Raw genomic sequence first — 19,734 nt, forward strand, 5'->3', positions numbered from 1 at the left:
GGTCGCGAAATGATTTCCATAAATCCAATAAATTTGGGGGAAATAAAAGAGCTGTCACTTGACCGCACTTTAAAGACTTTCTTTTTAAACATTTTAATTCCAAGATGCTTGCTGAGTTCTGGATTTCAGTCGAGAGGAAATATCCACAGCTATTCAAGGCCGCGTACTGACGCCGTTTGGCTCCACATACCTGTGCGAAAAGATTCTCTGCACTGACATATATTAAAAACAAATACAGATCGCATCTAAATGTGGAGGATGATCTCCGTGTGGCTGTCTCCACAATTAAACCAAGAATGGACTTGGTGTGTTCCATGCATAGCGCGCATCCATCTCATTAGATGAGATTAACGCTGAAACATAGTTGCCAAAATGTACATTTGCGCAGCAACAATGTACATATGTTTACAACAGTTTGTGGATATTACCCTGACATTCTTCTGTTAAAATGGAAATTAAAGTAATGTTTCAAAGTTAAGTTTGCACGACAGCAATAATGTGCACTCATGTTACATGGATATTATTTTTTGACTAAGGTATTCTGCTTTTATCATATAGTAAATTTCTATATGTAAAATCATAACAGGCTGCTCTGTTGTTTTGTGTTGTCGTTAAGCCTGTGTTTGGATAAGCCTAGTGTGTATGGCCGGTGCGCACATTTTATTTTATTTTTTGAGTCACATCCAGGGATAGTGGGGGTCGCCAGTCTCTGGCACGTTTATTTTGGGGGTCGCGGGTTGAAAAGTTTGGGAACCCCTGTCCTAATGTGTAATTTCAAGAATATTTTACGCTACTTCAAATGCTGGGTGTTTCACCATTCTTTATCGATTTAATTGTTTTATATGCTAAATATGAGCCGCTCGACGGCAATTAGTGGTTTATTTTGTTTTATTCTCAATTTCTTCATTCAAATTGCTGTTTTGCGGGACTTTTATTTCGAACTTTTAGCTAAAAAAATTTAGCCACATTTGCTAACCCCTTTCTACGTCTGCGCAGGTTATCGCGGTAGCACTCCCGACGACGACGTTGGCCTACAGTTCCTGGAACCCACGTAACAACACACTCTTTGGACACATCGAGCTCTTCGTCAATATTCTTGGCTTTGTTAACTGAATCATCGTGTTTGGTGACAACTTAAATAATATTTAGTGGCCCATGGACACAGAGGGTCAGTCCATGGTAAGTTCCTGCTGTTAAGAAAATTAGCTGGCTAGTTTGCTGCAGCAGTAAAGTTAGCTAACAGCATCCTCTTAGGCTAACGTTAGCTAAATGCCTCTGTAGCTAACTAGCTACTTTGAACGAAGTTGCTAACGTTGGATGTCCAGCTGTCAATAGACATGTTACATTTGCGTGAATATGGGATGAGCAGTCTTGCATTGTCGTTGCAAAAATGAGAAACCTTTGGTCAAAGTCTAGTTGGCCATTTAATGATGTCAATATGTCAACTCTGGGCGTTAGTGCTAGTTCGCTGATTTACCGTTTGTAACGTTGGAAGTTAACGTTAACGTTAATGCTAACCTTATCACACAGCAAACTGTTAACATTAGACTTTGGTCTTTGGAGGCATGTGATCATGAAGGTGTGTTATTCATTGTAACATTGATGTTTACATATCTAGTACTACAACCACAGAAAGAACCAAGTTGTCGACATAATGAAATGCTGCCCCTAAATGTTGTACGATAACGTTAGCTCGCTAACGCCAGGCATCCATTTACTAGCCAGTAGCTGCTATGCTAATTTTAGCCTGCGTACAATCTGTTGTTGATGGCCATAATCAAAAGCCGTAGCTAGCTGGCGTTTGTATTACCACTGTCACACTAACATGAATGTCGATGCAGTAATCGTTGTCATTAATTGCTTTGTTTGAAATGAGTTGTACGCCCAGCCACATGTGGCTTCCGTTTTGTTCTTTCCGCTGTTGTGTGTTTTGTTGGACAGACATGACTGATAAGGTTGTTGCAGGTAACATTAACGTTAGCTTGCTGATGTAAGTTATATGTAACTTCAACTGAACCGAGCCTTAAGCTTATGTCGTTATTAATTTTAATCAATAGTCATAACTGTGCACATTTTAACGCGCCCTCGTTTTTGGTCGAAAACCAGAACAGTGTCTACCCATAGTTAAACGTAGTGCTGCTCTTAATCTTACAATGTGGCTAATCAGGATGCAACCACAGCTAACTAATGTTAGCCATACAAACAGAAAGATAATGCAGGCAGACAGTATGTACCTAGAAACGTTGTTTTCTGACATGCCATGTGTTTCGTCTGAAAAGTATAGTGATTATTTAATGCGAAGGTAAAAGTTGGCTTGAAGCAATGCTATTGAATGGTTAAATGTCAAGACGCCAGGTTTCCGATTTCATTTGGTTGCTTGGCACAACGAAATGTCCAAACAAACATACGGCGAGGGGATGGCACAGCCTAACTATGGCACACGAACGTAGACATGATGACATAGCAAATGTCATACTGTTAGTATGTTGACATCGTTTTTTTTATGTTTTAAATATCAGTCTGTTGTCTTCCATGTTTACCGTTGCGGTGGTCCTGCTGCAGCACTGCTGCAAAGCCGAGAGGCCCAAATGCTGTATTTTCAGCATCGATTGAAAACAATTGTAGTCATGTTGCCAGAACCTTTGTGTTACGATTCAAGGGAGGTCCGTCAGATATTGGTATCAAGCAAGCCTGTACTTTCTCTGCAGGGGATGAGAGGTGAACGACAGGTGCAGCGCTCCCGGTTGTGGGCTCAGTGACTTACTCCCTGGGCTCACGATGGCGCAGGGAGGCCCGCAGTTAGACTATCACATCCTGCAGGACCTCAAGCAGCGCTTCCCGGAGATCCCTGAGGGAGTAGTGTCCCAGTACCTTCTGCAGGTGGATGCAAACAGCTATTATCTCATATCTCTAACTTTAACAGTGTCATGCTGACCAAATGATGTGCCATTATTGTCCATAATTATGTCTGCAGTAGTTTATTGCAAAGGCTTGACGGGAAGATCCTCGTGCTATTGTTTTGAAGCTTCTGTTTCAATCTTTGTCTTCTGTTTCAGAACAATAACAACCTGGATGTATGCTGCCACCTGCTGGCTCAGGAAAGCAACCGATACCTTTATGAAGAATATCACAGTCCTCCTGATGAGGTTCGTCTGAACAGGAACCAGATGCTGCATATCAGCCTGGGCCCCTCTGAGGGCAACAAGACCAACAGCCCAGGCCGCCACCTGGTGCACAGCACTAGCGACAGCCACATCGAGCCTCCAAGAGGTGGATTCCCTGAGCCTCTGTCGGCCCCTGCTATGGCCCCCTCGCCAGGGTACAACCCCTTTTTCATGAGTGATCAAGGACGCTCGGCCAGTACCCCCACACCCCCTCCCATGCAGGGCATGTCCCCGACTTACACCCCCATCCCCCGATACACCATGAACCCGATCACGGTCACCCTCTCCCAAAACCTGCCTAACGCTCCTCAGGCCTTGCAGATCCCCCCCTCTTACAACAGCAACAACAGCGCTCTCTATATCCGTCCCTCCCCCTCTCAGAGCCCACAGCCTGCACCCTGGCCCTCATCTGCTGGGTCTGCTGTCTACCAGCCCAACCCTTACCAGCCCTCCTCCTACCCCTCACACCCCTCCCACCCTTCCCCCTATAGCTCCCCCCAGCACCAGGTCCCCCAGACGTCGCATGCCTTCTTGCCCATCAGCCCCCCGAACCTGCAGAACATGCCCTACCAGCAGGCCTACCGACCCTACCTCTCCTCCAAGAGCTCCCTGACGAACCAGATCGAGATCACACTGGAAGGGCCGCGGCCGCGCAGCAACTCCCCAGTCCACAACTCCCAGGGCCCGTCCTACTACATGGCCACCTGCCCGTCGCCCAGCTCGCCGTCGCGCGCCATCAGCATGACGGGCCCCGTGGGCACCACCTTCCACCACGGCGTGTACCTCCACCAGGGCCCGCCGCGGCCCCGGCCCACCTCCTCCCCGCAGCCCGCCGGCTCGGCCTACAGCTTCAAGATCAAAGTGCACGCGGGGCAGCCGCAGAGGCCCGCCGGGTCCCCGCCCGTGGAGGCCGAGCCGCTGCTCAACATCGTGGACCAGGGCGAGCGCCACGGCGCCCCTCCGCCCATCCTGCCCATCTCGGCCGGGCCGGGCAGCTTTGCCAGCCACATCGCCAACCGCATGCCGCGACGCTCCAGCTCTGGCTCTGATGACTATGCATACACACAGGGTATGAATCATGATGTAGCTGGGGTGTGCGTGTGCGTTCACGCGCATGTTTTTGTTTTCTGTCAAAGTCAAGATGATTTTATTTATAGAGCAGATTTTAAAACAACAGAGGTTGTGCCAAAGAGCTTCACAACTAAAAATAATAATAGTATTAAATAAATAAATAATCGGCTATATGAGAGAAAAAAAAGTTAATTACTGATAATTATCTGCTAAAAAAGAGTTAAAGGTGAAATGACGACTTGAAAAAGAATATCTTCGGAGATCACTATCAGAGCGACTTTGTGAATGGTAGAAATGTTGACATTTCGGAATACATTAAATTTTAGGCATCCCAGCAATGAACATGAATAATATTTCTGAGAGGCATGCCTTATCTGTCAGTGTGCGCACATATCTGTAGTTACAAGTTACAGTTGTCTTTATGGTTATCGTTAGCAGTGTGGACGGCCCTAAAGTGTCCGTAAATGCACCTACACACCTCACATAAAAATGTGACTCGCCCTGTGCTTTAACACGGCGTCTGTCTCTCTTGTTAGCTCTGCTGCTGCACCAGAGGGCCAGGATGGAGCGGCTGTTGAAGGAGCTGTGCAAAGAACAGCAGAAGCTTGAGGGGCTGAAGGCTGAAGTCAATGACATGGAGTATGATGCTTTACAGAGACGCTTCCGGAGGGTCAACAGCTCCAGCATCATCCCCAGGGTATGTGCACGTCTGCAGGGCAGTTTGATGGGTAGGATGTGTCTGCAGGGCAGTTTGATGGGTAGGATGTGTGGAAAATTCATCTTTTTGCCAGGAATGTCAACTGACTGTCTTTCATTGTCACATAATCAATGTGAGACAATCCATTTTGACATACCTCTTAATACTGTTGAGGTTATATGGCACCTGTAATAGATATATTTTAAAGGGGAAAAAAAGTATGCCCAAAAGCTGGTCAAAGGTGACCGTGAAAACTGAACTGAGAGGCATCCACATTTTAATTTTAATTAATCTCAAAATAATTGTCTGTTATATTGTATGATTGAGGTTTAAAGAATGTAAACTTGATGCCTTCGTCTCTCAGAATCTCAGAGACTTAAAATAATAATTACTTTTTTTTTTTTATGCTGTTGCATTAAATCTGACAATTTATCAAAAGAACAGTAGTGTTTGGCTTATGTGAAAAGTGAGTGTTTGTTATTTACTCCCATTTTCATGACTTTTTTTTTTTGGCATTTTCTCAAAGTAGCGTGTGTGTGTATGTGTTGAACAGCCTGAAGAGATGACCAGACTGCGTACCTTAAACAGACAGCTCCAGATTGACATTGATTGCACCTTGAAGGAGACAGACCTGCTGCAGTCTAGAGGTACTGAATGTGCTGTCCAGCCAGTCTTGACATGAAAACTTTTCCTTGTGAGGCTGAAACGATTTTCTAATGCCAGGACATGGTTCCAGTGAATTTCACAGCAAAAGGAGTTGATTATGAATGTGCAGCAGATAAGGGTTGGTTTATGAAGCTGCCTCGAACTTGTGCTTGTGCAGTTATGCCATTCTGACAAAAACGTTTTTCCTCATTTGACATTCCCCACTCAATTTTAGTTTTTTTTTTTTTGAAAATTTAGAAAATGCCAGGTCATTTTTAGCTTCTCAGTGACTTGTATCTCTTTCATTTGTTTTCTACTTATTCCATTTGTGGTCAATACCTCCATGTTGCTCAGTACCATTGGATGGTAAAACTGGCTTTGTGTATGCCGCTGCTAGAAACTCACCGCAGGGCAGATTTGGCCCAGCACTTGCCCAGGCCCAGTCTGGCACACATCTGTTCCAAGGTCGTCTACTTCTTGAGAAACGTCACGTCTTGTAAAATGGTAGTTTGTTTCAGAAGTGTCAACTGTTCTGAGAGATCCTTGAAATCCTCTACCTCTTTTTAATTGTTGTCTGTAAAGGCTCTTAGTTCTCATCACAAACATTCTCAGTGTTGTAACAGTAATGAACCTTGATGTGTGTCTCAAACTATGTTGAGTTGGGTTCTTGGTTTTGAGGGATTTGGGGCCTGGAAAGGACTGTGGTAATTCTTTTGATAAGATTTGGGAACTCTGTGTATACCCAGCGGTTTTGACAGGGTGTTTTGTAGTATTTTGGTTAAGCTGTAACACTCTACTCTGTTTTTCACAGGGAAGTTTGATCCGAAAGCCAAGAACAACTTCTATGACAACATTCAGCCTGGTCCGGTGGTACCACCAAAACCCTCTAAAAAAGGTTAGCTGCCCACCTCAGCGTAAAACAGTCTCTTTTTCCTCACTTTGCCTTTTTCATTTTGGGTGGACATACACTGTAAATATACTACACTATCAAGTGACTACATGAAGGCTGCATTGATGATGATGCACAAGCCTTCTTTTATTACACTTGTTCATAAATAATACATTTGTCATAAATACTTTATGAGTTGTGAGTTGTGCAAGAGTGTAGTTATTTCAGCTCCGGTACTGGCATGTCCAGACTTTTATCATTGTTGCACTACTACTGCAAATCCCTCTCAGACTGTGGAGCACATGACCGTGTGGATGATTTCTGTTACGCAATAGGCCTTCAGCATGACTTGGTGTTTTTGTGCAATGTTGGGTTCATTGACCTGTTCTGCGAATGTGTAGGGCCGTCTACCCTTCTTTTTATTCCCCAATGGAAACTCAAGTTTTCAAAACTTTACACCAGAAGATGTCTGTTAGTGTGAAACTTTTCTTCGGGTACGAGTCAGTTTTGCACCAAATATCTCAGTCACATGTGGTGCAAAAGTGAGAGCTACAGAAAACAGCATTTGAGACTCCTAGCGGCAGATTCAAGCAGTTGTAGTTATTGACTTGTGTGCATGCGAGAAAATAGTCACAGACCCAGATGATTAAATAAATGCGATTTCACAAAAGAGTGGATCCACCGCGCTTCTGCAGCATTACATCTGGTGCATCAGACGAAGAGCGGACCGTGTAGATATACTAAAAGTAAAAATTCGGAGCTGCACAGATGTAGTAATAGCTATAAAATTTAATTAAGGTCCCTTTTGTGCACCTTAATTAAAGTTTATAGCTATTACTACATCTGTGCTGCTCCGAATTTTTACTTTTAGATTAAATAAATGCATTTTAAAGAAGATATTCTACAGATGTGCGACTCTTGTTGCATTAATTCACATAAAAGTTTACAAATGTACAAATTGTGTTCATGTTCTCACATTTTTAAATACAGCTGTGCAAATGTGTTTTGCACCAAATATACTGAGGTGATAGTAGCAAAAATGTGAGCATAGGATGTTTTTAATTTGTGATGTGTGGCATGGGATTTGTGCACTTGCACCGAAGGATTTGTGTAGTTGTAACTGCTGTGTTGTGTTTGCAGGATAACAAAAAATCTCTGTGACTTCAAATTTACCGACACACTTGTGACTTTTGGCTACACGTACAAAATCTATTGCCACAAGTGCTCAGGAGTTTTGCACCAAATATACCTTTATAGTCTACCCTTCTCTTTATTCCCTAATGAAAACTTACGTAACTTTACACCAGAAGATATCTGTTAGTGTGAAACTTTACACTAGAAGATATCTGTTAGTCTGAAACTTTACACCAGAAGATGTCCGTTAGTGTGAAACTTTACACCAGAAGATGTCCGTTAGTGTAAAACCTTTCTTGTGTAGACATTGAATCATTTTTCAGGTTGTCTCTCACTGCCTTTATACCCTTACTAAGACGATAGCGGAAATGTCAGTATGAAAGTTTAAGTGTGGGATAGAGGAGGGTCATTGCCAGTGCCAAGGTCATTTCTTGAGCCCACTCACCCTGTCTTTCTCCCACTCATTTCCTGTATTAGCTTTACTGATAAGACATTAAAGGCTCAAAAAAACAAAACTTAACTTCTGTGGTGCAAGTGGATACACTCGTACCACATCTCAGGTCTAAGTGCCCATGGGACCACACCATTTCTGACCTCATCTCCTTCTACCAATTGCCTGCAAAAAGCCCCAATTAGCTTATTTGCCACTTATTTGCCTAGTATAAGTGTATATACTCTTTTGATCCCGTGAGGGAAATTTGGTCTCTGCATTTATCCCAATCCGTGAATTAGTGAAACACAATCAGCACACAGTGAGGTGAAGCACACACTAATCCCGGCACAGTGAGCTGCCTGCAACAACAGCGGCGGTGCTCGGGGAGCAGTGAGGGGTTAGGTGCTTGCTCAAGGGCACTTCAGCCGTGCCTGCTGGTCGGGGTTCGAACCGGCAACCCTCCGGTTACAAGTCCGAAGCGCTAACCAGTAGGCCACGGCTGCCTAGTTAGCCTATAGCTAGCCTATAGCTAAAAGAGAGCTACAGGCTAACGGTGTCAGACTGGGTGTTCTGTATGTAACTCAAAGACAGCAAAAATGTTATAAAGTTGATGCGTTCCTTTATGTTAATATATAAACGTGACTTAAATGTATATTGGAGTATATAGAGTGTGCAGCCATGGACTTTTAATTTTGTCTGACCGTACCTGTGCATCCCCCAGACGAGGAGCGTCCATCCCGACCGCCACCGCACGCCCAGAGGGACGAGGACTTCGAGGGGGCCCAGTGGAACTGCGACAGCTGCACCTTCCTCAACCACCCAGCGCTCAACCGATGCGAGCAGTGCGAGATGCCGCGCTACACCTGAGCCCGCCGCGGTAGCGCCACATGGTGTCACGCCACGCCACGCCACGCCACAGCACGCCCTGCCACACACCCCTCCCATGCCCCCTCCTCGTCCCCGCCCCCCCATGCCTGGCGTGCGATCCGTTGACCGAGTGATTGATTGAACGATCAAACGATGAGACTGTCCCCGCTCCCAAATCCTCTACCGCCCTAACTAATCGTCAGTCTCATCGTGCTACTTTTCCGGGGGTTCTACCTATTGTTATTCAGAGGCATGAGACCCTCCGCCTGTCCCTTCCCCCCCCCCCCCCCCTTTCCTAAGTTCCTCTTTGAAGCCCAGCAATAACTGAGCCCCCACCCCCCCTTCCCCTGAGGAAGAGCCACTCCATCGAAACCCACCCACCCACCTCTTGGAGGAGCTTCCTGCACTTACCTGTGATCTCTATTGGAGGAGGAGGATGATGCTTTAAGGAGAAAGGTGGGAGACTGTGTCCATGTAAAAAAACGAGTGAAAGAAAAAGACATGAAAAAGGCAGAAAGGGAGTGATTGACCCTGGATCTGATCTACTGGGTGGGGTTTACAATGGGCGGAAGCCTTTGGAAGAGAAAGAGGCGTGGTTTACCGATCTAGCATTCCATGCAGAATGAGACTGTCGTGTTTACACATATGAAGCCCCAAACCAGAGCAAGTGTGGGGCAGCTCTCCTCTAAAAGAGTAGGGTGATGATGATGATGATGATGATGATGATATTATTTTAACAAACAGCAGGGGTCTGAAAGATATATTATGTAGACTTTACACTGTATTCGCTCTCTGCAGAAGAGAGCTCCTCTCATTGAATGAAGAACACTAAGAGACTTGCGTATAAGATATATATACCTGGTACTTTTATGCATACTATGCCACACTGTATTCTGTGTTAAAAGATGTTGATTTCCTGTGCAAATGCCTCAACTTGCTGTACGTAATAAAAATAAAGGAGCTGATTCTATGTGATACCTGATCGTACCTTTGCAGTCTTCAGTCGGGACTTTAGAAGGTTCTGGAAGGTATCTTGTTTTTTCTCTGTCTCCTCTTTTTCTTTTGTGCAGCCTCTCTTCCTTCCAATCTCCTACTTCCTCCTCAGATCCTTTTCATTTAGCCGTCTCTGTGTTCCTTCCTTTACACCTGTGAAGCAGCCCCCCCCCCCCCCTTTCCGCTCCCCACCCAGTGATGAGGAAAAGCATTCAGTCTGTTCACCTGTTTATTGTGTTAGTATCGAAACCAGTGTCAGACGTCACGACTGCACACACAGAGCAGAAGAGGCCTTTAGCCAAATACACACAAGCATTCTCACACACACACACACACACACACACACACACACACACAACAGTTTTGCATTCTCTCTTGCACACTTACATACACATGCACTCAAGTCAACGCTTATCTAAATTCTGGTCATCTTCATCTACAGTACCTGCATCGGTATTCATGAAAAGTTTACCTTTTTTTGATAGGTCAGAAACTAGTCTATTACCAAGGCTTGGCTATAAACAACAAGATCTCTGCTCTACATTGCTAAATCCTATTTTTCTATGAAGAACCCAGTTTTCTTTTTTTTAAAGGACTAAAACAGGGCATGATCTTGAGTCACAGAGTTGAAACACAAGTGTCAGTGGAGGAGGCCACTGCTAGCCAGACAAAACTTCACAATGCTCAACAACGGTCATTCAGGCTAGCCGCATCACTGCAGCGACAGACCGTTTCTGACTATTATGCTACTGTACTGCCAGACAGACTTGATTGTGTCGTACACAGCTAGAGTTCCTCCCCCCCACTCCTGTGAAGTGGCAGCGGTGGAGTAGTCTCTTTTAGTTTCTGCTCCACAAACTGATAGGACGTGCCTGGGGAATGGGCATTTTTAGCATGACAGGAATGTAAACAACTATACTAGTGATCTGATAACTGTAACTGTAAACACATCAGAATGGTACTCTGGGCTTGTATGTTCCTGGTGTGTGTGTGTGTTTCTGTGTGTGTGTGATTTAGAGTGAGGGTTATCTGAAGTGTTTCAATAAAAAGGTCTTAAGGGCTTCAATAATGCTTTCGCACCATCAGTCTCAAACTCCCCTCCTCTCCGCACCATCAGATGTCCCTGTCTCATCTACACTCTCCAGTCATTCATTCTCTCAATTCTCTCACTCTATAGAGAGAACCTTTGCTAAAACATCTTCCATCCTAAGTTTACACGTTGTGATGGCACAACAACAGTATATACCATTACATACAATTAAATACCATTGGTAACCTTCTACTACAGTACTGTAATGTACAGTCACATTCATAACCCACTTGTATGGTCGTGTCTGTATGATACCACTTTCTATGAAGCAACATCCTGTATCCACAGAACTGAAATGCGATATCTTTCTTTGATTGCATACTCTGTTACAGAATTTTGTTACAGTCTAAGTCCATTTGGCAACATATCAGAAAGAGATGAGTCATTAGTACTAAGAATGATTTGTGGTTGATCTGAAAAATTAACAGAGAAATGTTTCAAAGTGACAGGAAATGAAAGAAGAAAAATGATAGGCCGATTTGGTTTGATAGCTGTGTGGAATGATACGTTTTAATTGAATGATTGATTTAGAGAATGATAATGACTTAATAGAATGATGATATGAACAAGATAGATTGAAGATGATGATTGGAACTGGCAAATGGGAAACTGGAAAATACACTCTCACTTCCTCATCAAAGTCCACACATTAGTGAAGTCTGCAATTTTCTGTGCATTCTGTGTGTGATCCTGTGCGTGTCTTTGTGTGTGTGTGTCTTTACGTGTAGGTGCGTGCATATGTGTTCATAAGGTAATCAGCATCAGTTCAGCAAAGAGGGGGAGAAAACTAACAGTTCAGTGCATGAGCCGCTATTGTCACAGATAGTGGAGAACACCAGGGGGTGTGCTGAAGGCATTCGAGTCGTCAAGCGAGATTAGTAGTAATCTTCATAGTTCTTAGGATTCAGGCAGTACAGGATGGCCCCTCCGAAAGAGAAGATGGTGGCACCCCAGGCGAGGCCGTAGCCCCAGTTGAACTCGTGGTATATTCTCAAGCTGATGGTCTCGATGAACTTGATGGGGTAGAGGACCAAGCTGCACGCCTGAAAGACCACTGCGAACACACAGAATTACAAAACACACAACTAAGGCCAATTCGAGAACTCCCACAATGTCATTCTAGTGTGGAGGGGGGGGGGGGGGGGTCTTCTGTTGTGACTAAATCTAAAAATCTATAAAAAGCATCTCTAAACACAATAACTTTAATGTGTAGCAGCTGTATCAGTGCTTTGAAGGGGTGGAAACTGTGATGCATTTCCTGTCAGTAGATCTATTGTTTTATGAGGCCTCCTTGGGATTTATCAGGCTGCCATTTGGCTGCTAGAAAAGTTATGTTCTTACTAGAAAACAGATCTGAGTGAGTGACTGTGTGTATGTGTATGTGTGTGTGTGTGTGTGTGTGTGTGTGTGTGTGTGTGTGTGTGTGTGTGTGCATAAGAAAGAATGGGAGTGTGTGTGAAAGAGAGAAAGAGATAAAGAATGTGTGTGTGTGTGCGTGCGTGTGTGTGTGTGTGTGTGTGTGTGTGTGTGTGTGTGTTTGTGTTCGTGCGTGCGTGTGTGTGTGCGTGCGTGAGAGTGAAGTACCTGCAGCAAACAGCATCACAGCAACAGGTCTGTAGAACCGCCTCCTTGATCCAATACAAACTGACACCAGAGCCACCAAGAAAGAGAGAAGAATGAGAGCTGCTCCGCCAAGCAACAAGGCCAGTGTGGCGATCTGCCAGTCTAAATGAGACAAGGGCAGGGGGAACACAACGAGACAGAGAGAAAGGGGGGAGTCAATGAGAGAAATAGAGTTGCACTGTTTCAGTCTGTGCATTGTTTGGTAACTACTAAGACTCCTGAGAGTCTGTCTTAGTCAGTCACGCAAGCATGCCAGGAAGTGGCAGGAATAGGCAGACGCAGGGTGGAATCCGCAGGAGAGTGGAGGAAAGCCGCCCACTCAGGTTTGAAGTAAGTGCCGACTTTGAGTGGATTAGGAACCTGAGTTGTGCGTTGACAAAGATAAAAGAGAGGAGAGGATTTGTCGACTTATTAGATAACGAATGAAAGACTGTGCAGCATCCATGAACACCTGCTGTAAGATGGCACAACTAACCTCCACACACACACACACACACACTCTCACACACACACACACACACACACACATACTACACACACATACTACACACACACACACACACACACACACACACACACACACTCTCACACACACACACACTCTCACACACACACACTCACACACACACACACACACACTCACACACACACACACACACACACACACATTCATAGAGCTATACTTGCTGTCTCGGCCAGGCCTCACTGAATGTCCTCAGCTTGTAATGGATGCCCCATTTCCTGGCTGATGTCAAAGACCCCCCCCGCTGTCTCTGCATTTCATTCAGAAGCACTCTGAAACACTCAACCGGAGAGTAGCAACCTGAAATAGCACTGAATCCTCCAAGGAGTGCTGACAGAGAGAGAAGAGGCGGGGCGGTGGGGGGGGGGGGGGGGGTCACGGTGGGGGGATGGAAGAGAGGAGAGAGAAGACAGCTCACCAGCTCACACTGTACCTAACAACATAAAGGAATGGTGAGGAATCCCAATGGACCATGTGTGTAGGGATGGGATAAAAAAAGAACAAACAAAAAAATAAATCAATGGGCATAATGTGTAGTATGCTGTTTCACTGGCTCATAATGTCAGGTCACTGCAAGACCAGTGTTGACTTTCTGGGTGTGGAAAGGACAATCCGAGAAGTGGGAAAAGACGTGCAGAAAAATAAGCAGACAAAACTAAAGGAGAGCAACGTATTAAAAAAAAAAAAATCCCCCTTGCACGCTAATGTAAATAGTGGTTTTGGAGGGTGAGAGCAGAGGTATCCGGCACAGATTATTTATGTAGATTTGTGGTTGAGAAGCTCCCCACAGCACAGGGAAAAGAGAGAAAGAGAGAGTCAGGAACAGGCTCAGCGATGATGCACAGAGCCTCGGCGAAAATGTGCCTGTTTCAGCAACAGGCTCCTGCTCTCCCATGCGGCTCCATTCTCTCCCTCCCTGCCCGGCTCCCCGAACATAAACAAGACTTCATTTCCAAATAAGGCTTAAGATTTAGGGGTAAAAATGGAGCTGTCATTGCAGGAAGCCAGAGGGAAAAATGGGGGTAGAGAGAGAAAGGGGAAAAAAGACAGAAGAAAAAAACAACTGAGCCATCATTCCTTAAAGCTTTTCACCCTCGTAACGAGAGGTCCCCTGAGAATGACCCTGGCCCTCTCTCTCAACCTCACAGGCCCCACTCCATCCGAACCAGAAGAGGGATAACTTCACCCCGAAAGACTGATGCAGTCCTGTCTCGAAGCCTGGGTTTCGTGGAGCCTTCCGCACACCATGTTTATTCAGCCACCCTCCCTCCCTCCTACAGTATTGCAGATGGAAGTGTGGATAAGAGATTAAATCTAAACTTTAATTACTATAATCTATTTTCTTACAGGAGCTGCTCATTTATAAACGCCCTCTGGCCATTCAGTATCAGAGTCAATCAAGGGGAGGGACAGGACAGCAGAGGGAAGGAGTGAGAGAGGAAATAAGCAAGAGACAGAGGGAGAGAATGAGAGAAGAGGGATAATAAGAAAGACAGAAAGACTGAGAGAGTGAGAGAGCGAGAGAGAGAGAGAGAGAGAGAGAGAATGTAGGACTGGAGTGAGTGAAGTAAAAGAAGAAAACATATCTAGAAAAAGAGAGCGAGAGACTGAGCGAGAGACTGAGCGGAGCGGAGCGGAGCAAACGAGGGACTCAATGTCACAGAGTGGCGGCGATCCGATCGAATTCCATCACAAAGACATGTTCCCTCCACATTCCTCCCCTCTCCCCAGACTCGCTCGACTCGCCGCGGCCCATACGCACACCCTCCACATTTGACCCTGCTCTCTCTCTCTCACACTGGGCCGCAATCCGCACAAAGAGCGTCTTACAGAGCCTCTCCACATTCCTGCCTCTCTGCAGACTCACTCTCACATGAAGCTTTCCCAACCTCTTGGCCCCTGCTGCTCTATTTTTGTCTGTTTACGTATGTATGTGTGTGTGGGGGGGGAGAGAGAGTGAGAGTGAGAGAGAGAGAGAGAGAGAGAGAGAGAGAGAGAGAGGGGTCGTGTGTGTGTGTAGACATGTTTGTGTGTTTTCCTATATGCCATGGGTCTTGTTTACCTGGTTGGGTATTCCAATGTTTCACCACGAGACCAAATTTAAACATGCACTGACTGCATTACCAACGCCAACAGGACTCAGGGCTGCCACCAAAGTTAATTGAATTTGTTTAATGCATGGTGCATGACACAGGAAATACTGAATATCTGCAGACTGATTGCAGCAGGGTTTCGAATCAATACTGAGCTGACCAAAGTGAAAGAAAGGGCTGTTTTGCTTATGCATCTCTTCTGGAATGCTTACAAGGGTAAATGGTCCACTTTACAAGAAGTCAATCCTGTTCTTTGTCAGTTTATGCCAGGACAAGGAAAGTGGAACAAAGATTTGTCATGATGGTCGCCAGCCCATGAACTCGAGAAGCAAGTAAAGACAAACTAGTTACTAAAAAACAAAATGAGGTGCAAGGCAGTTTGTTCCCACACAAACTCCAGAGCAAATGTGAAGCGAGCAAGCGAGGAAGTATCTCTTTCTGTGGGAAATTGCATTTGTAGAATGCGCCACTTGTTTCCGTGGTAACTAATCTCCCGACATTAAGGCATCTTGGGAGTTCGATTCTTGAAGTTAACCCCGCTACTTGGCCGGAGAGGGAAGTTCAACAAAGGCGCATTTTACTGGGCAACAAAAGCAGAATGAAACCCCAGCTGGATCACCGTTCGCACTACAAAATTCCCCACATCATTCGCAAGACAGCTCCACCAGACAACTTTTGTATGGCAAGACGGAGGCTACTTATTCCAAGTGCTCTTTACGAGATTCATAGGATTTGTGAACTCCTGAAGTTAATCTTGTGAACAAGATTAATTCAGCCAACATATTTGTTTTTCTAGGCCTAGGCTACTAAATAAACATTTAGAATATAGAACCTCCTTCTCAGAACAGGCTAGGCTACAGGGTAAACACGACAAAAGAAAAAAACAATGGTTCGCCCATTTGGTGCGTTTAAAAATATGGAGAAAAGCAGTGACTGTGGTAGGGATGCACCAGTCATTAGACAGTGCTGGGCCCCTTTGTCATCGTGGAATTCATATGCATATCAATAGCGTACGGATGCAGATCGTTATCAAAGCACCATCGCAAATATTACTTTTTCTTTATCAGAAAATCGACATTATATTAACAAACGATGCGCCATATGGGAGTGTGGCAATCTCCATTCGAGTAGGCTACAAGTAACGGGTCTCACCCGTCTCCAATGTGGTGCTGCACTGCCAGGTTTCCGAGGTAACAGGCTTCCAGCACGACTCCCAAAGAGACAGGTAATACTGATCATCCGCGGTTACCCACGCTGGGCTCAACACAGACCCGACGTCCAGGCACAACGCGAGGAAGATGCACACCAAGCCCACCAACTTCAGGGGCGTCAACGCCGACCCGCGCACTTCCTCCGTTCCACTCACTGACGAGGCCATGACGGCAGGCTCGCTCGGTTGTGCCCGAACGGTGATCAGCTGCGCTGTGTTATTCTTCTCAGAGTACAGACACTTTAGCTCTCTGCAAACCAATCCGTTAGATTGCTGATGTTTGAAGATGGGTAGCCGCGGCGCGTCGGGGACGCTGCTGCAGCCTACCGTACCGCTTCTGCTGATGCGACTGCACTGCACATTACTGAAAAATCACAGTTGCACCTGCAGGGTCCTAGTGCCTAGAACTCCCATGAGCTTTCCATCTGTCTTTTAGAGGTAGCCTACAACACCTCGCCTCCGTCTGCTCTCTCTCTCTCTCTCTCTCTCTCTCTCTCTCTCTCTTTCTCTAGTCATGTCCTGCCCATCTTTTCTTCTTAAAGATAACCAAGGCTTTTGCCATTTGCCAGACATTGCCATTTTTTTAAAACTTGTGACTTTTACTCCACTACATTTGAAATATGAGTATGAAGTACTTCAAATGCAATAATCCGATGGATAGACCATCTTGAAGTAATTTTTTTTTCAATAGTTCAAATTAAACTTGGCTGTGGTAATGATGGTGACAGCAGATTCTTCATCAGAACATCCCCCATAGCCTGGGAGAACCCAAACGAACCTGTTAGCAATTGAGATTTGAGAGTCAGTCATCATCAGATGGTCTGGTGTTACAGTAACCATGCTATCTTCCATGATCATTGAGATGGAATGAAATTAGACAATCACCTGACATTCACCACATAGCTAGATCTTAAGCATACATCATTAAACGATAAATAAGCTACTCATAATTGAGTTATATGGTTTTGTATTAGGCGGTGAGAATGAATAGAGAATAAAACAGAGAGTGAATAATGATTTCAATTATATTATTGCATCCATTTGAACAGTTGCAAAGTTATGAAAATAGGTCAAATGTTTTTGTTGGATATAAGGAACTAAAGGTCTGTTCAAGTCCTATGATCAACCAAAGGATGTATACCCTATTAATGACCAAATAAACATTACAATACATTAAAAAGGAAAAATACTTGTACTTTTGAATACTTAAGTATTTTTATAAGCAAATACTTCTTTACTTGAACTTAAGTAAAAATCTGACATAGCAACTTTCACTTGTATTGGAGTAATATTTCACACGGTGTATCTATACTTTAACTTAAGTAAATTAATTACTCTGTGTGTGTACTTCGTCCACCTCTGCTAGTGACACAAGTTGATATAATTGCTGACTAGCTGATGATATACCCTTGCAGTATTGTGTGGGAAAATACATGTTACATATTTTCAGTGCAGAAAAACAGGAAAATAATTCACACAAAAATGTGAGTATTTTTATAGGATGCTCTAAATGAGAATGAATGCAAAACTGACTAAATTCTTTAATGTCAGATGACATGATACTCTGTGGTGTGTGTGTGTGTGTGTGTGTGTGTGTGTGTGTGTGTGTGTGTGTGTGTGTGTGTGTGTGTGTGTGTGTGTGTGTGTGTCTGTGTGTGTGTGTGTGTGTGTGTGTGTGTGTGCCTGATCATTGTAGTTCAGCCTCACAGAGTTATTGCATTTGAAAATAAATCACTTCAAACTTGGAGTTCAGTTGAAAGCTATACTTGAGTAGCATGCTTAGTGTAACAGTGTGTTATGAAAAGACCATTAAGCAGCTGCACTGGGTTCCCTGAGTGTCCCTTGAGCCACTGGGTCCCCCATCAATCCAAAACATTAATAGACTTCTTCACTTATGATTTGAAATATGAGCTGGCTGAGTTGCTCATTATGTTATTCTTCAATTATTTTTTATTGGGTTGGCGCTTTTTAATTATATTTCATTGTTGTGTTCTCTCTCTTCTCTCTCAATGGGCCCTCTTGCACTCTTGCAGTGTTTTTTTTTTTTTAATAGGCTTTGATTTAAAATATCTAAATTGTGGAGCACAGGCTTGGGAAACAAATAATCAGATCAAAGTTATATCAAAATTATATTAGAGTGTGCATTCTATGCCCATTTCCAAATACAAAAAGGACTGCATCTACTCATATTGCAATGTCGTTAGGATAACAAATAAATTAATTGAATCAATTAAATGAATTAAAAAACACAGATATTTGGGATTTATTATTACTTTGTAACTATACAAATTCGAGATGTTATCTGACCTCTTGAGCCTGGGCAGAAATGCAATGATGGCAAAAACAGACTAAGCAGCCTAGCCTTGGGCAAGATTAAGAATGCATCTGAAATCTAACAGACTGTCTGGAGCAGTCGACTCTCCACTGATCCCAGTGCCAGAGGGCATTGTTTTTTTTTTCTGTTTGCTTTTTTTGCACACATTTCAACAAAAGAGCAAAGCTAACAACTGTGCTGATTTTCTCAGAATAATTGGGTCAGCAATTAAAGAAGAAGAAAGCGTTCATGTGGGAGTATATTCTGCTTATTTATTTGTTAGAGAGGGTGTGTGTGTGTGTGTTTGAATGTGTGTGTCCAAAGGGGATGTGCATGTTTGTCTTTGAGTGTATGTGTTAGCAGCTGTGTTTTTAGTAATTATGGATTGTGTTTGTATTTTGTGTATATGTGTGTGTATGTGTGTGTGTATGTGTGTGTGTATGTGTGTGTGTATGTGTGAGTGTATATGTGTGTGTATGTGTGAGTGTGTATCTAAGGAAGAATGAGAGACAGAGATGAAGAGAGAAACAGACAGATGGAGAGAGAGACAGGAAGGGAGAGAGAAAGAGAGAGAAAGAGAAAGTGAATGACTAGTTGGTGCTTTGATGTGAACAAAGTGTGTGTTTCAGCAGCACTAGGTCAAATGTGCCTTGTGGCAAAGTTCTTTAGCTGCATCACCAATAATTACCGATTCTAATCAGTGCACATCCCGGGAAGAAAACTTGCCTCCCACACAGACACAGCGCAGAATTTGAAATGCAGATGACACACAGAGGTCTACCGTACACCGTTAGATATCCATTCATCTCCAGAAATTATCTTAATCTTACCGGAGGTTAAGTGCATCTCATCCATCTGAGTGAATAATATCACTACCCACTAGTTCAACAGCTCTTTCTGCCTTATCACAGCTCTGAAGACTTAAACATTGGATAAGCCTCTCATACTGGTGTGTAGTGTGAACACAAGATGGAGACAATGTCTAACT

General features: G+C 44.2%; 2 protein-coding genes across 2 annotated transcripts; one reads left to right on the forward strand and one right to left on the reverse strand.

The window, feature by feature from the left end:
• Positions 1–1,017: 1,017 nt before the first annotated feature.
• Positions 1,018–9,181, forward strand: tab3 (TGF-beta activated kinase 1 (MAP3K7) binding protein 3). The gene is made up of 7 exons (XM_076278973.1): positions 1,018–1,179; positions 2,709–2,880; positions 3,057–4,233; positions 4,772–4,932; positions 5,486–5,579; positions 6,389–6,472; positions 8,755–9,181. Exons 2-7 carry the CDS (start codon positions 2,779–2,781, stop codon positions 8,898–8,900), a joined length of 1,764 nt encoding a protein of 587 aa, XP_076135088.1. The 5' UTR covers positions 1,018–1,179; positions 2,709–2,778; the 3' UTR covers positions 8,901–9,181.
• Positions 9,182–11,475: 2,294 nt separating this feature from the next.
• tmem47 (transmembrane protein 47) lies at positions 11,476–16,802 on the reverse strand. Its single transcript, XM_076278974.1, has 3 exons — positions 16,375–16,802; positions 12,568–12,708; positions 11,476–12,037 (listed from the first exon to the last, which is right to left on the reverse strand). Exons 1-3 carry the CDS (start codon positions 16,598–16,600, stop codon positions 11,859–11,861), a joined length of 546 nt encoding a protein of 181 aa, XP_076135089.1. The 5' UTR covers positions 16,601–16,802; the 3' UTR covers positions 11,476–11,858.
• Positions 16,803–19,734: the final 2,932 nt, after the last annotated feature.

Source organism: Alosa pseudoharengus, unplaced genomic scaffold (assembly GCF_046254945.1).
Source record: "Alosa pseudoharengus isolate Yale_2024_CS ecotype anadromous, Long Island Sound unplaced genomic scaffold, YU_APseudo_1.1 YU_APseudo_1.1_scf_11, whole genome shotgun sequence".
Lineage (NCBI taxonomy): Eukaryota > Metazoa > Chordata > Actinopteri > Clupeiformes > Clupeidae > Alosa > Alosa pseudoharengus.

Excerpts from the sequence above, each read along its gene's own strand:
- tmem47 (XM_076278974.1), bottom strand. The coding sequence starts at position 16,600 with ATGGCCTCGTCAGTGAGTGGAACGGAGGAAGTGCGCGGGTCGGCGTTG. Across the intron at positions 12,709-16,374 it reads CAGCACCACATTGGAGACGG|ACTGGCAGATCGCCACACTG; the intron begins GTGAGACCCGTT and ends TGTCTCATTTAG. Across the intron at positions 12,038-12,567 it reads TGTGATGCTGTTTGCTGCAG|TGGTCTTTCAGGCGTGCAGC; the intron begins GTACTTCACTCT and ends GTGTGTTCGCAG.
- tab3 (XM_076278973.1), top strand. The coding sequence starts at position 2,779 with ATGGCGCAGGGAGGCCCGCAGTTAGACTATCACATCCTGCAGGACCTC. Across the intron at positions 2,881-3,056 it reads TGTCCCAGTACCTTCTGCAG|AACAATAACAACCTGGATGT; the intron begins GTGGATGCAAAC and ends CTTCTGTTTCAG. Across the intron at positions 4,933-5,485 it reads GCTCCAGCATCATCCCCAGG|CCTGAAGAGATGACCAGACT; the intron begins GTATGTGCACGT and ends TGTGTTGAACAG.